The sequence below is a fragment of the Meles meles genome, chromosome 10 (genome assembly GCF_922984935.1).
Source record: "Meles meles chromosome 10, mMelMel3.1 paternal haplotype, whole genome shotgun sequence".
Taxonomy (NCBI): domain Eukaryota; kingdom Metazoa; phylum Chordata; class Mammalia; order Carnivora; family Mustelidae; genus Meles; species Meles meles.
Window position 1 is genome coordinate 32,672,526 of NC_060075.1, and position 15,758 is coordinate 32,688,283.

Here is a 15,758-nt window from a genome sequence, read left to right on the forward strand (position 1 = left end):
CTTTTCTTTCATTGGATAAAGAGTCTAGTTATTCTAATATTGAGCAATTTCAGAGAGAATGTTTGAAAAGAAGTGATATAATGAACAGAGATGGAAATCAGAGGGTTCAGAGAAGGACTAGCTACCAGAATAAAGTCAAAGACAATACATAAATGATCATCTCTGCTTTACAGGATAACCTGGAGGTGATTTCTATGCCTGTGACCCTTAACCCCAGGGTTCCAGGTGAAAGTTCTAGATGTAGACACTTTCTGGGAAGGAACTTTACAACTTATTGATCCACACTTTTCAGGTCCTTGAAAAGATATTCTCTGCCATGGTTTGTATCATAGTTAGATCTACTTTGGAAAGTGAGGCAATTAAAGTGCCAAAACCTTTCATTAGGAGTCTGCCATTTAAAAAAAAAAAATGAGCTTTGTTCTGTTAACCCTTGGACTGAACATTCCAGGCGTTCATCTTCCAGAATTTTAAGTCAGGATTTGGTTGTGGTTTGAATTTACTTTTTTGAGACACAGCTTGAATGTGATTTGATTTTGTGCTTTCAACACATTTTTGGTATCTGGTGATTTGGGAAGGCCTGTACCATATGGTCTTGATAAGGTGATAGATTCATAGATTTTCACATCCTGGGAATTGGCAGGAAAGGGTAGGAATGGAATCAGATGTGGGAAGAGAAAATTAAGAGTTTGGGTCTAATTCATCTCATCATATATCTTGAGACTTATAATTCCCACAAAATCAATTTTTAGGAAAAAATTATGTGTGCTGTCCCCACCTCATGGAGGTCTCTTAAATTCTCTTAAAAGTAGAGACCTTCCTTTTACAAGAATGGCACTAAACATATTTCGGTTAGCCCTTCAAAAAGTACCCCACTCTTGGGGTCAAAACACAAAACAAAACAAAAGGCCCTGCTCCACCTTTCTTGAAAAAGAGGCTGTATAAAAAGGAATAGGCCAAGGGGTCGGGTGCCACGGAATAAAGAGTAGCAAAACACATTATGATCTGGGAGTTGATCGTTTTCGGAGAAGGACTCAAGGCAAAGGTAGAACAGAACAAAGCCTGATGTATACACCAGTAGGGGAAACACGCCCTTGGTGGCAGTCTCGCAAAACAAAACAAAACAAAACAACAAAAAAAACCAACCCCAAAACAACAACAACAAACAAATCCAAGAAAGAAGAAAGGAAGCCTTAATCCCAGCGGTGGGATAGAGGGGACAAAATGAAGGCTTTCCCTTCACGGTACAGAGAATTCAGAATCTGGGAGGCTTTACGTTTCATCGGGTTGTTCTGTACACAGCATGGTTGGTGGGGACTGCGCTGGGAGATCACCTACTGGGCTCTTTCCTGCACCTCCTCCAGGGCTCTGGTTCCCCCTTCTTTCCGCAGGTTCCTAGCCGGGCCTGGGCGCGTGCCCATTTCCCGTACCTCCCTCCACGCGCCGCTGATTGCGGGCAACCGGGCGCCGGCGGCGGGGCGGGGACCGGGCGGCGGGCGGTGCTCCGGCGCGCAGCGGGTTAAGACGGCGGGGGCGGCGACGAGGGGAGGAGGGAGCGCGGCAGCGGCGGTGGCGGCGGCAGCGGGAGCGGCGGTGGCGGCGGCAGCGGCAGCGGCGGCGGCGGCCGGGCTGCAAGCGCCCGCGTCCCCGGACCGCAGCGGGTTAAGCGCCGCCCGCGCCGAAAGGGCTGAACCCGGAGCCACCGCTCCGAGCTCGCATTCGGATCCGCTAGAGCAGGAAGATGGCGACGGACGGCGCGAGCTGCGAGCCCGACTTCTCCCGCGCCCCAGAGGACGCGGAGGGGGCCACGGCGGAGGCGGCGGTAACCGAGGTCCCCGGGTGGGCGCGGGGAGAGCATAGACGAGGGCTGGGGCTCCGGCTGGACCCGGCTTGCTACCCGGGGCGCTTTGCAAGCCCGGGCTCCCCGGGGTGCCCCCTCCCCTGGGTGCCCCCTCCTTGCGGTGCCTCAGGGCTGGAGCCCGGGTCGAGGAGGGTGAGGCGGCCTCCTGGGCTCGGGATCACTCCCGTCCTTCCCTAGCCCTGCGGGAAGCAGTCCTGAGCCGCCCGGTTCTGGGGCTTCCTGTGTGTATCCTGTGCGACCCCTTTGCCCACTCCCTCAGCTTCTGTGGGGTTTGGTCGGGGGCGGGGGCTGGCGTGCGTTTCTAGGCGAACTTGACCCCCCATTGTTTGCCTCTTGCTGCGCGCGTGGTGGTGGGCGAGTGTTTCGCGGCTGCCTGGCATCTCTCAGCCGACCCAGGAAGGCAGCTACGGGGAGACGGGTCATCGCCAGGCAGGTGTGGGGATGCCCATTGTGTGTGTGTTCATGTGCCTGAGGCCCCTTTAGAGAGGCCCGGTGTCCGGCTTTGGGCGCTGCTGCCTCCCGCTGAGCGTCGGAGCCTTGGGTCCTAGCTGCATGCTGCCCCATCACTTGGTGATGGGGGGCCGGGGTGGGAAGGTGTTCTCGTTCTTCCCAAGAAGGTGCCCAGGCAAGGTGGAGATTCAGCACCTAGTGTCCACACATTGTTCTTCGCTGGAATCTAGAAGCCTAATGAGTTTCCATCCAACGCTGACCCCACTTTCGGCCCCACAGTATCCCTGTGCACGGAGACCGAACGGTGGTTTCCAGTCCCTACCTCGGGGGGGAGGGCTGGACCCACATTTCCTGGGTGGAAACGTTTTCGGAGTTGAAAAGCTGCTTCGCAGGGGCTGCAAGGATCTGCAAAGAAAGGCAGCCCTGGGCGCGCCTCCCACCTTTGGCGCGGTCCGGCTGTTGTAGCGGGAGATCCCGGGTGGTGTGGACTGAGAAGAGCCTGGACGCCCCTCAGTTCTTTCCTGGACAGAGTCGGGGCACGAGCAGCAGAGGGAGGGCCAGGTGTGAATCATCTGGGCAGTTGGAACTTCTTCCCTCACTATTGGGACTGGAGAGGGAGAGGAGAGATGTGGAGGTGGAGGAGGCTGCTTGAGCTGAGCCTGGGCAAGAAAAAAGAAACGGGGAGAGAGTAAGAGGAGGGCTGTTGATTTCCACTTGTGAAACGTGCAAGTTTTAATTTGAAACTTTTAGGAAATTTGGTTTTTCATTCTTTGCATGGAAAACGTGAACTTAAGATTTCAAATGAAACCTGCTCCCTTGTGATGCAGTGAGTCAGTTCCCTTTTGTGAAATTCGATAAGGATAAGCTAGCTATTAAGACAACACAAACCTCGCTGGGAAGTTCAAATGATTGAGTACCTTCATCCCCATGAGATGCTAAAGGGAGGGGAGAGAAAAAAGAGGTAGGGGTGTGTGTGTGTGTTGCCCAAGAAGGCTGAATTTGGTTAATCGACTTGGAACAGCCTTTTTTCTATTACCCTCAGTCTTTAATCACCTGACAATTAAACCAAACAGAAACATCTGATTTATGGTCTGTAGCTGATGTATAGTTTTATTTGGTTAGATTGCAAACAGGATCTTGGACGCCGGACAGATTTTTGTGTTAACAAGACCTCTATTCCCTTTCTGTTGTTGAGAATTTTCAGGAGTCTGACTTTTCACTGCACATAGGTGGAGATTTTGTAATTTCACCCTGGTTAATGATAGCCATGGAAAAATCTGTGAAAGTAAAACTTGTTACTTCTGTAGAATCCTTGGAGGATGCAATAAGGACACTTAATCTAATAGTTTTTTTTAAATAACTTTTTAGCAAAATTCTGATGCTAGCTTATTATGCAGTAAACTAGGCATTTTACTTTTAATAACATATGGTCCTTCTGTATCAGCCACTTGACTTACAGCTTGATATTTAAATTAAAGCTGCATTGAAGAATGATACTTGTCATTTAAAAGCTTCTTACCTAATGATTAAAAATCAAAGACATTTTTATGCATTTTGGATTCATGGCAACTGAGGACTTAACTTTTTTTTTAATTTTTAGGGAATAGGTTTTTTTTTTTTTTTTGCATTTTAGAGATTTATTTCATTTCAAATTGGTTTACATATTATGCATTTTTATATGTACATTTGGCAGTCATGAGCCAATGGAGACTCCAAAGCAGTAGGCTATTTTTGAAAGTGAGTGTTTTCACTAAGTTTTGACTATTTAGATTGTTGCTTAGAGACAAGTTTAATTTATAGTTTTCAGCTTAATGTGATTTTCAGTGGAGTGTTTTAAATTTAGTTTGTGATCCTTGTTCTTAGCTGTTTAAATCCTGAAAGCATCCCAAGTGTAAAGCTGGGTAACAGCTACAGTATTCAGTAGGATCATATTAATAGTCTTTGCTGTGAACCATGCGGAGAAACCTGGGTTATTTTCAGTGCCTGAACCAAATGTGGTGACTTTTATAGGCTATATTGCTATTTCTACTCTGAAAATAACTCCTAATGGATAAGGCAGTATGGAAAACAGAAATCTTCCTGCTTTTTTTTTTATTGTCACCAAAGAATTTAAGAGTGAAAGGAAAATGGAGATCTCTTTAGAGCTGTGTTTGGGAAGCTGATCAACATTCTTGTCATTCAGGACTTTTCTGGAGCAAATAATATGCAAAAAGTAGATAAAAATTTTTGTTGTCATGGTGATAATGACAAAAAAACTTGGACAGTGCTTTTATTAAATGCACAACAGGAATATTAAATTAGCAGCTGGTACCTTGGAAATTTTTGTTTCCAGGTGACAATATTGAATGTAAATGCAAAGAAAAACATTTTCTTAGCCAATTTTGCTAAGCTTTCTTAAAACAACCATAGTTATATGGCAGCTAAAGAATATTGAAAGTTGGGCACCTGGATGGCTCAGTGGGTTAAGCCTCTGCCTTGGGCTCAGGTCATGATCTCAGGGTCCTGGGATCGAGAGCCCACATTGGGCTCTTTGCTCAGCAGGGAGCCTGCTTACCGCCCTCCCCCCGCCCCCAGCTCTGCCTGCCTCTCTACCTGCTTGTGATCTCTCTCTCTCTCTCTCCCCCTGTCAAATAAATAAATAAAATCTTAAAAAAAAAAGAAAGAAGAATATTGTAAGTTTCACAGCATAATTTTAAAGTAAGGAGTAATTTAGATTTAACACATTACCATCCACTTATCAAAATGGTGGCATCATGAGTAACATCTTTGCTGCCATAAAAAGTAACACATCCCATTCCAATGGTGGAAACTGATAAATGGCCAGGAATCAAGTAGACATGATGATGTCATGAAAGGCACAAATAATTAGGAGTCTCGAGAGGAAGAGTCATGGAAAGGATCCCTAATGGAAGGACCTGGAAACATTCCACAGAAGGATGGCATTTGAGTTGGGCCTTGAGATGGAAGGACGACTTGGAAGTCAAGACTTGCAGGAAGCTGTGGGCCATGTAGCTTGTTCTTAGGAGTCCTTGAAAGGTGGCCTGGGGCACAAATGAGGGGCCTTCAAAGATGAACACAAAGGTTTCAGCTTTAGTTGCAACAGTGTATTTTAGAAAAATAGGTTAGAAGTTGAGGAAATAGACTGAAATACAACTGATGCTTTTCAACATGGTGCTTTTCACTCTTTTTTCATCTTAATGTATATTTCTGTGCCTGTTTTTTGACTTCTTATTGGTGTTGGTATCATTGCTGTTACATTGCTCATAGGAGCAATTTTGTTTAGAGAAAAGCATTTATCTTCTCTGTGATTGAATCCCTGCCTAGGCTAGATTGCCAGTTGGTTCTTTCCTCTTGTGTTTCATGTAACTTTATGAGGTGAGAAAATGTTTCACAGACTGAGTACTTATTCAGCCATTTACAAATATCTGCTATTGATCTTATGGACACAGGACTGGAGCTGGAAGAGAGCAGACTTCTTCAAGAAAGGCTGTGTGAGTTTTGTTTCTAAAAGAAAGCAAGGGTGCCTGGGTGGCTCACCGAGTTAAGCCTCTGCCCTTGGCTCAGGTCAGGATCTCAGGGTCTTGGGATCTCACATCAGACTCTCTGCTTAGCAGGGAGCCTGCTTCCCTCTCTCTCCCTGCCGCCTCTCTGCCTGTTTGTGATCTCTCTCACTCTCTCTCTCGCTCTGTCAAATAAATAAATAATAAAATCTTAAAAAAAAAAAAGGAAAGAAAGAAAGGAAACCAAAGGTTAAGCACTTTGCCAGGCAAATACATGGTAGGTGTTTCACCAATATGGAATGAAGAAAATGAATACTCACCAAGAGGTCATGTCCTAATACTTACTGTTGTTTGGCTAATTGGGAAATTTACTTTGTGTGTTACTAGAGTGTAATGAAACTATTGGCCTATGATTTGTAGTAATTAACATTATAGATGTTACAGAGCTTTTCTTGTTTCTGAAAGATGACCCTGATTTTCTGATTTTTTTTTGTTCTTATTTTTATTTGTATATTGTCTCTTTCCAAGCTGCTTTTCTCAGTGACATTTCAGATTCACAGGTGGGTTTTTTTTTTTTTTTTAAGATTTTATTTATTTATTTGACAGAGATCACAAGTAGGCAGAGAGGCAGGCAGAGAGAGTGAGAGGGAAGCAGGCTCCCTGCCGAGCAGAGAGCCCGATGCGGGACTTGATCCCAGGACCCTGAGATCATGACCTGAGCCGAAGGCAGCGGCTTAAACCACTGAGCCACCCAGGTGCACCAGATTCACAGGTTTTTAAAAAAATTAATTTCCAACACCATTAGTTTTCCCTTTAGATTATCTCTCTTCAGAATCATGGCTGAGGCTGGGAATGGTAACTACATCCCTCCCATCCTGAATTCTTCCTATAATTGAGCCAAGGTCAAATCACCCACCAGGGTGTGTAGGGAGGGGATGATTGGGGCGGGGGTCAAGGCAGAAATGAAAGGGAGTTTGGAAACAGGAAAAGGGAATAAAAGGGAAGACTGGACAGGAAGACAGGCAAGGCTTTGGCATAGTCTGCTAATGCTCAGAAATCTGGGACTAGAATTCAACTGAAAATGTGCCTAGGAAAGATGGAGCAGTTTCTCTCCCTTTCTGCCCTCATATACTTTGCCACCTAAGCACATCTGAGTGTTGTTTTAGAAAAGACTATTTGAATGCACTCAGTTGTATTATTCTCTACTGGGGCTCCTTTGCAAGACTTGTATAATATGGAAAAGGAAGCTTGTCTCTTAGATATTAAGTTAAAAAAAAAAAAAGGAAAACTGGTATGAGAAAGATGATGATGACATTGAAATCAAAGGATTTTTGAAGATGTATTCATCTTTTATAAATAAGTTGTATAGGGGCGCCTGGGTGGCTCAGTGGATTAAGCCGCTGCCTTCGGCTCAGGTCATGATCTCAGGGTCCTGAGATCGAGCCCCGCGTCGGGCTCTCTGCTCCGCAGGGAGCCTGCTTCCTCCTCTCTCTCTGCCTGCCTCTCTGCCTACTTGTGATCTCTCTCTCTGTCAAATAAATAAAATAAAAATCTTAAAAAAAAAATAAATAAGTTGTATAAAAATAATGAGATCATATTAATGCTGTGCACAAAACGATGCCATGTATGGAGAAATCCTGATTTTTAGGGAAGAAATTACACTTGAAATTGTTAGTTAGTAACCAGGTAAATTAAGGATGGTGTTAAAAGGTTTTTTATAGTAAAAGCGATATCACTAAATTAACGTCACTATGCAGAAACGAATGCTTGTTCATAAACGATTTGCTTCTGACACTTTTATATTTCATTGAAAAGGTAAAAAGATGATTCCAAAGACTCGAGTTATTCCACAGAAGGCCTTTGTAACGGTAAGAATATCATCTAGCCATCTGTGTCTCAGCCTCTTCATTTGAAAATCAGCATGCTGCATTCGCCCCCTACAGATAATCAAACTGATATTCAATGCAGGATAAGCTTCTTTAAGGCAATTATTGGATCTGGATGCTAGTTCCCATGTGGAGGTGTCCCATGTAGGCCTCCTAGAACTTGGAAAAGCTGAGTTAGAATGGAAATAGGAATTTGTTTTATCTGAGATGTGGTCTTTTTCTTTTTCTTTTTCCAAAGAGGAAATGGAGACAGACAGGAGATCTGAAAGGAGGAAAAGGGACGTAGCCACATTTAATTATCAGAGCTTGTCACCCCTGCCCAAGCCATTTCTCTGCTTTTCATTCCAGTTTTCTTGTACGCGAAATTAGTTATATCCACTGCCAGGTTTCCTTCCCGACGTTCTATTTACTTGTCAGTTCTGCCTCTTTCCAGTATACTCAGTTGCTTGTCTTGCATGAAAGACCTCGGGCAATGGGGTTGATTTGAGGTGTAAGGCCCTGGAGAGCTGACCCTAAGTTCTCAGTATGTTGCTTTTAAGTCCAACACCAAGTGGCCCCAGTTTAGATTGCTCTAGGTGATTCTTGAAAACGATGAATGAAGATGATTGACCAGTTACTTAGTTGGCCTAAGAGTGGGGCCATAACCCTGTATTTTAGTAAGACAGGTGTATCCTTTATACATGACTTACATGCTTTGTGTGTTCATACTGTGTGAAATAGGTGTTTTGACAACCGTGGATGGGCGTGAATGTTAGGTAGAATCATGTGAGGATTTAATACTCTGACTGTTCTCCCATTTCTAGTAGGGGTGAAAAAAATAGAGCATTAAGATGGACAATATGAGGAAATACACAAGGCAAGACATGATTAATTGCCAAATGAAGTACTAGAACAGACAGTAAGACTGAGTGTAGAGAAGGAGAGATTTCTGGAGTCCATAAAGACCTATGGAAGTGAGATTTGAGCTATGTCCAGAAGAAAGTAGGATTCCCATGAATTAGAGGACAAAGGATTAGGAAGAACAAAATCAAAGATATGCAAACCTTGTAAGTAAACCTCTTAATAGATGAAATCGGGAGGAATAATCTCAAAGCAGGATGTCATGTCACAGATTTGAAGTAGGTTTAGAGCATGAAAATGTACTTTTTTTTCATGAAAATCCATATAATTGTGTGAATTCATATTTTAACATTGCAAATGTTCTGTGTACCTAGAAAGTTGGATTTTTTTTCATGTCAACGATAGTCTTCAGCTTTTTATTTTCTCCTTGTAATTTCAAGGTGGATTTCATTGGTTTCCCCTTCTTTACAGCCTCTTACTCATCCCCGAGCCATAAATCTTGCTTACATAGGAAGTTCTAAATGTGCCTTATTAATTATTAGCGTGCCCTATTAGACTGGGAAGAAAATACATTTCTGTAACTTCAGAGCAAAGAGGCAAAATCAATTTACCTCAACTGTTTCTCAGAGGCTTCATGGAATGACCTAAATTTCCTCAGTGCAGTAGTCCAGTTAGCCTGATAGTCTGTGAAATCAGAATGTTTGGGAGCTGGGGAGATTTTAGGGATCACTTAGTACAACATATTTATTTTACTGCTGAGAAACTTGAGGTCTAAACAAATGAATTAATGCTCTTCTAGCCCACTGGCTTTCTCAGGTACCTCACCTCCTTCCCATGTGGTAAACTCACTGATCAAATGTAGAGTAGCCCACTAGATTTGAAACTGGAAGAGGTGCTCTTGGTGTCTGTGGGAAGTACCAGAGAACATATCTGGCTCTGTGTTCGATCACTAGATTTGACCATAACTGATAAGTTTGGACAAAGATCTGGGAGGTACTTCTGCCACTGTGACGCCTAATCTCTTAAATGCTCTGGCAACCATCAGTGTTCTGACCCCTTTAATTCTGAAAGGATATGGGTAAGGATCTTCTGGCCCTATTGGGCTGTGACTGTTGAAATTCCTTATGTAAAACCCACTATTTTAGTTTTTGTTTCTGTTTTTTTTTTGTTTGTTTGTTTGTTTTCCCCCAGAGGTGAGGGTATGGAGTGGTAGTGGAGGAAACTGGTATGGTCTATGTGTAGTTCTGGCAACTGAAGATGACTTAACTCAGCCAGGTTTTATTTTGTCTTCTCCCTCTCTCTCTGAGCCTGTATAAGAAAATCTGGAAGAATGCCCTCCCCATGCCACTGCTAGTGATTTAGAGCTTGTTGAAGACTTCTGTGTTGAACAGTACGAGTTTGGGGTTGTGTCTCTTCTTTTGTATTATGTCCCGAAGAAGGCTCTTTGTTTGATGACCAAACTCGGGATTAGTTTAAGCTGCCTCTGTCAGATTTTTAAAACTAGGTGTTTAGCACTGTTCCTGGACTACTTTTCCTGGCAACCATCAAACATGACAGGCAGAGGGGTGGCCTCTAGAGTTGCAATCTAGCTGGGTTTTTTTCTTTCTTTCTTCTTCTTTTTTTTTAGTACCTTGCTTTCCCTTAAAGATGAGATCTGAGTTTTTCTTTGTTTCGGAAAACAAGTGCCCTAATAGTAAAGCTCGGTGTGTGAACATGTCTGCTGTGATTTTGTTGTTGTTGGGGCGTCTGGGGGGTCATGTTTTCATGGATGTCCTGATAAAGATCCTAATCTTTTATATGAGTGGTGGCATTTGGATCTCTCTTGTCTTCTATCTTTTTTTTGAAAATTAAGTTATCAAGTTATTTGGCCTCTTAAAAATATAAAATTTATCAAAAACAAAACAAAACAAAACAAAAACCACAACAGGTAGGAAGAAACTTGGAGGTGATAGATTTGTTTATGGCCTATATTATGGTGATGGTTTCCTGTCTCTCCAAACTCATCAAGTTGTACATATTAAATACGTACAGCATTTTGTATGTCAGTCACACCTCAATGTGGTTTAAAAAATAAAAGATTTAGAACAATTACTTTGTTCTTAAACCAAAGAACGTTAATAATTCTTATATATCTGAGTACTTTTGTACCATACATGCATCAAGTCAGATAAATGCCTCTTCATAAGAAACTGACATACTATTTTCTTGGGATTTTTGCATTTGGGCTTTTTAATATTTCTAATAATACTAACATGCTTCAGATTTATTTGTAAAGTAAGTGACCTCTAACATGGTTTCATATACTCTGTTTTGCCGGAATAGTGGACAGAAACATTGGAGAACATTGGAGAATGACAGTTTGAAAATACTATGATAATATTCTTACTCTTGAAGGCCAGGAGGCAGTAGTGTTTTTAGTGAGGACCCAGGGGTGAGAAGCATAGGGGAGAGAGAGTAGCTGGCGGGCAAACAAACTCTATATTTGAAATAGTGCATCACTTAATACACTGTGATGGGAAACACTTTTTTTTTTAAACATTCTGTGTAACCTAATCAGTGGTTTAGCAAAAACCCTTATAACTGGTTTTTATTTTAATGAATTTCCCTTTTTATTGATGGTGATATATTAAAAAACAGAAGTGTTAGTTGCAGGTCACATGTAATGTTGATGATGATGGAACCAGGGCAAGCACTCCTGACCCTGATATGAATCAGAATCTTGGCAATGTCTTTCATAATTTATTAGTATTTAAAACAGAGTGCTTTGCTTATGAAGCTTCGGGGAAACAAGGACAATAAAATACACAATTAATTAAAATCTTTAGAACAACCAGCAGTAGCATTAATAAAACATTACCTTCTAAAGCTCATAAGAATTGCAGCTTACTCTCCCATCTCAGTGGGAAAAAGCAGAATAAAAGAGTCTGTCTTTCATCACAGTCAATAAACTGAGTTTTTATTGCACTTAGGCTGGTAGATACTCAAAGAAATAGGCTTATAGCCAATAGCCCACATCTCCCTACATAAAACATCTGGGTGCTCTCGGCTTGAATAATAACAAGCACCTCTTTTATTTAGCACTTACTTCATTTATGTGTTCTTGTTTAATGCTCAGAAGAACTTTGCGGGGTTGGTGTTAGGATGTGCATTACATAGATGAGAAAACACATCAGGTAAGATACAGAAATGCCTCTTCCAGGTATAGTCCTTGAACCAGCAGAAGCTACAGGAGCTTGTTATAAAGGTGAATTAAGGCTCCCCCGCAGACCTGTATCAGAAACTCTAGAAGTGGGGTCCTGCAGTCCCTGTTAACAAAGTCTCCACAGAATTCTTATGCTTGCCTGCCTTTGAGAACAATTGGGTTAAAGACCCATGTGACACAGTTATGTAGTGGGAACAGAATTTGAGCTCCAGTTTATTAGATTTTACTATTTATAGGCAAACTCGATTTTTTTTCTTACCGATTTATTTATTTATTCCATAGAGTGCAAGCCAGAGCACAAGTACACTCAAGTGGGGAGGGGGTTGACGCAGAGGGAGAGACTCCAGCAGACTCCATGCTGAGTATGGAGCTCCATGTGGGGCTCAGTCCCAGGACCCTGAGATCATGACCTGAGCCAAAACCAAGAGTCACAACCTCAGCTGACCAAGCCACCCAGGTGCCCCAACAGGGAATATCTCTTAAGTTAACTTTCTAAGCAAGGGCGTCCTAGAAATAGCTTCTCCTTTAGGTTTTGCTGTAGGTTTTTCTTTTTCTCTCTTTCCATCCTGAGCCCCTGCCTTTCTAAATAACTTCTCTAATATATATGCAAAAAGAAACAATTTTAAGAGGAAGATCCTTCTAAAATCTTTCTTTGGAGAACCAGTTAGTTCTGGTCTCTTTCCCCTTTGTACTTTTATCTCCTTCTAGAAGGTGTCTTTGAAACTGAGAAAGAGCCAGTTCTGGTTATGCCTGTTTGAAAGTCCTGGAATCATTTATGGGCTTGCCATGTTTACTTCTATGTCATCACAAGGATAATAGAAGGTCATGTATCTAGGTGCTAAGCTGGTTCTTACTAGCTGATTGATAGGATGCCACTATTTTTCATCTCAGGAATGTTGTCCCTGTGCTGGTAAAGTGTGTAGACAGGTCATAGCACTTAGGTGTAGTTTTGTCATTTTTTGGCTGAACAATGTGGTTATGTTATCTGACTTCTCTGAGTTGTGGTTTTCTTATCTGAAAATAGAGATTATATCTTACATATTAGACTTGGTTCCTCTCGATTACTTTGGAAACCATTGGGGTGCTATGCAAATGTGAAATAATGTTCTGGAATGGCCTCAGGAGTGACTTCTGAGGTTGGGTGTTCTGAGGCATTTGGGAATGAACATGGGTTGCCCTCCTTCTGAGGGTGATGGGTTTATCAAAGGAATCCCTGCACAGACGGGTAGCGTGGACTGTGTGTGTAGAGGGAGCTCCACCTGTGGATTCACCCAAGCTGAGCTGTGAGCGCTCTGGTTGAGCTTCTCTAAGATGGCTGCCAGAAGACCTCATAAAGTTGTCAGGAAAGGAGAGGGCAGAGTTGGAGACCAAAGTATTGGGCATCAGTGGTACATCCGTGGGATTTAAAGAGGAGAGATTCGATGCAGTTACCAGGGAAGGAATGTAGCGAAGACACTGGAACTGGAAGAGTGATGAATGAGAATTGTGATCTTTGGGTCATGGTGCTGATACCTTGTGGTGGAACTGAGTCTCTGGAAAGCTTGTTTACTCCAGCCTCGGCCTACTTTTGGAATGACAAGAAGCTATAGAGGCATTGCTTAAGAAAGCATTTGATCACCACATAGCAGGTTCCAGACTCACCTGACCATAGGCGCAGTTGACTAAATGTGAGTGGTGGGTTAGGCCTCTTGGAAGTACACAGGCCTGCCCTGTGTCTGTGAGAGACCAGGAGAGCAGGGCAGCAAAGGCAAGAGCATGTTCCTTCTAAAGGGACTGCTACTTGGTTCTGTAGATGGTTGCTGTGTGAGAATGTGAATCTGGGGTTAACCGGTCATCTCTGTTCTGAAGAGAAACCAGAAATCTGTATTTTTTGGTGACATCTTCAGGTTCTTTTTAAAAATGCTGGCTGAGTAAAAAAAAAACAAACAACGCTTTGAGGCCCAAGTTACACACATCTGTAGGCCAGATTTGGCTGTAGCCTGCCAGCTGGTTACCTCTGCTGCAGTGTTCTATAAACATGACCTGTTATTATTGGATGTCCCAGAATTTATAATAACCTCCCAGGAGCCTCTGCATTGGGGCCCTTCTAGGAATACATTCTCGTACTTTCTTTGCTACCCCTGCAACTTTTCCTGAACATATACTAGGCCTGTTTTGATAGAAACTCTGGAGACTTTAAATTACTGTCACAATTTGAAGAGATCCTGAATCTAGGTGTGCAGGCAGGCTGGGAAAATAGATTTTCTTAATGAAGAGATTTGGGACTTTGGCCTTAATAGTTTTTACCCCTCCTAGAAGGTCTGGGCATAGATAATCTGCTGCTGAAGAGGGCCCCTGTGCTTCTGAGATTTGCTGAGCCACTGAGATAAAAAACAATCCATTGTACGCCTTTAAGATGTGTATTGTCCTATGAATAGCTTTTTCATTGCTTTTTAAATATTTGTGTTACAGAAAAAAGAGTTTGACGTGGACACCCTCAGTAAATCAGAGCTTCGAATGCTCCTCAGCGTGATGGAAGGGGAGCTGGAGGCCAGAGACCTGGTCATTGAGGCCCTGCGGGTAAGGAGCTCCTAGGGCCCAGCCCTGTTCTGTATTGTTTCCTTTTTTCGAAGGGCCAATGACGAAGCTGCTTTTCTTAATTTTTGAACCAGGTAGATTTAAAATGTTACATCTGGTTAAAATGTGCCACTCACTGCAAATGCCAACCCATAATCTTTATAAACCCAAACACTGAAGTCAGATGGTCCTTCTAACGATGGGGATCGAGACCAAACTGTTTAATGTGGGAAACTTGAGACTTGAGCTGTATTGTTTCATGTGGTTATTTGGTAATAAGTGTTTAGAAAATTGGAAATTTGGTATCATACATGTATGTGAGGTCAGGGAGGAAAAATCATGAGTCATTTATAAAAGGTATTACTGATAATAGAGCTTCCTATGTAAATTATAAATGACTTATGTTCCGAAACTTCTAAGAGTTGAAAACTAATCTATATCCCTCTTAAAAGCTACGTGTATATTTTCACGTAGTGTTATTACTTTTTCATCTGATCTTCTAGGAATTTTGAAATTTTCATAACTTGTGAAGTATATCTTCTAATATATTACTTGGATACCCAAAATTCTGTAAAAATAATGTTTTCTTGATGCACAATCTCATAATTAGTTGTTCTTAATCTTGTACTTGCTTTGGTATATTAGCCAAACCTAAGCATTTTTTTTTCTTTTTTCTTTGATATAAAATACTTCATATATAATCAGTTGTCTCCTGGATTTTGGTCATTTGGCCAGGATGGCTATATTCATTATATATGAAGTGTGGACTTGGTCTCTCCCCTCGTCCCCGCTATGGAGTATGTCCTCAGACTTTGTCTTAGGAGGTTGTTTTAACATAGGAAAACCTATGGATGTCAAATTGTTGCTGCCTATGGGTGCTAATATAGTGGGGGAAAGAGGTAATACTAATGGTGGATGGTCAGACATAATGAAGATGATGGGCATGCTGAGAATTCAGTTGTGTGGAGAAGGGGTGGCTACAGTTCATTTTCACAAACTGGAAATTGGTACAGTGGAGATAATGATTACTCCTTAATCTGATGACAGAGAATGATTGCCACTGAAAAACGGGAGTAGAGTTCTACCATCTGCAAGCCAATAACAAGTTGAAGGTGGTGCTTTCTGAATGGCAAACTTTGCTAAGTAGACTTGTGCACAGTTTGGTTGTGAGAGGGACTCCTCTCATTCCCCATTGGAAATATTTGCATTGCTTGCCAATGTATATTTTCCTGACTAGTGAACTTGGTGTGGGAGACATGCTAAGGCAGTGGATCATTAACATGTATTCCACTCCACTTCAGGAGAGAACAGGGTCCCCCTGTGAGGCCAATAGTGTAGACTCTTGAGACCAAATGGATATGAAAGCTCCAGTTCTCCCTTAGGGATTTTCTGTCCCTCTCTGTTAACCTGTAAAAGGCATCAGCTTCTGGGGCATTTCCCACTACCTGCACAAATGTTTGAACCTT

The 15,758-nt window shown here is 42.4% G+C and overlaps 1 protein-coding gene across 1 annotated transcript in view; it reads left to right on the forward strand.

Annotated features, from left to right (window-relative positions):
• The first annotated feature begins 1,609 nt into the window (after positions 1-1,609).
• CTTNBP2 (cortactin binding protein 2) overlaps positions 1,610-15,758 on the forward strand; it is a 155,424-nt gene continuing 141,275 nt past the window's right edge. The window contains exons 1-2 of the mRNA XM_046021022.1: positions 1,610-1,819; positions 14,188-14,295. Coding sequence (XP_045876978.1) covers positions 1,739-1,819; positions 14,188-14,295 — 189 coding nt within the window. The 5' untranslated portion in view covers positions 1,610-1,738. The remainder of the gene's footprint in view (positions 1,820-14,187; positions 14,296-15,758) is intronic.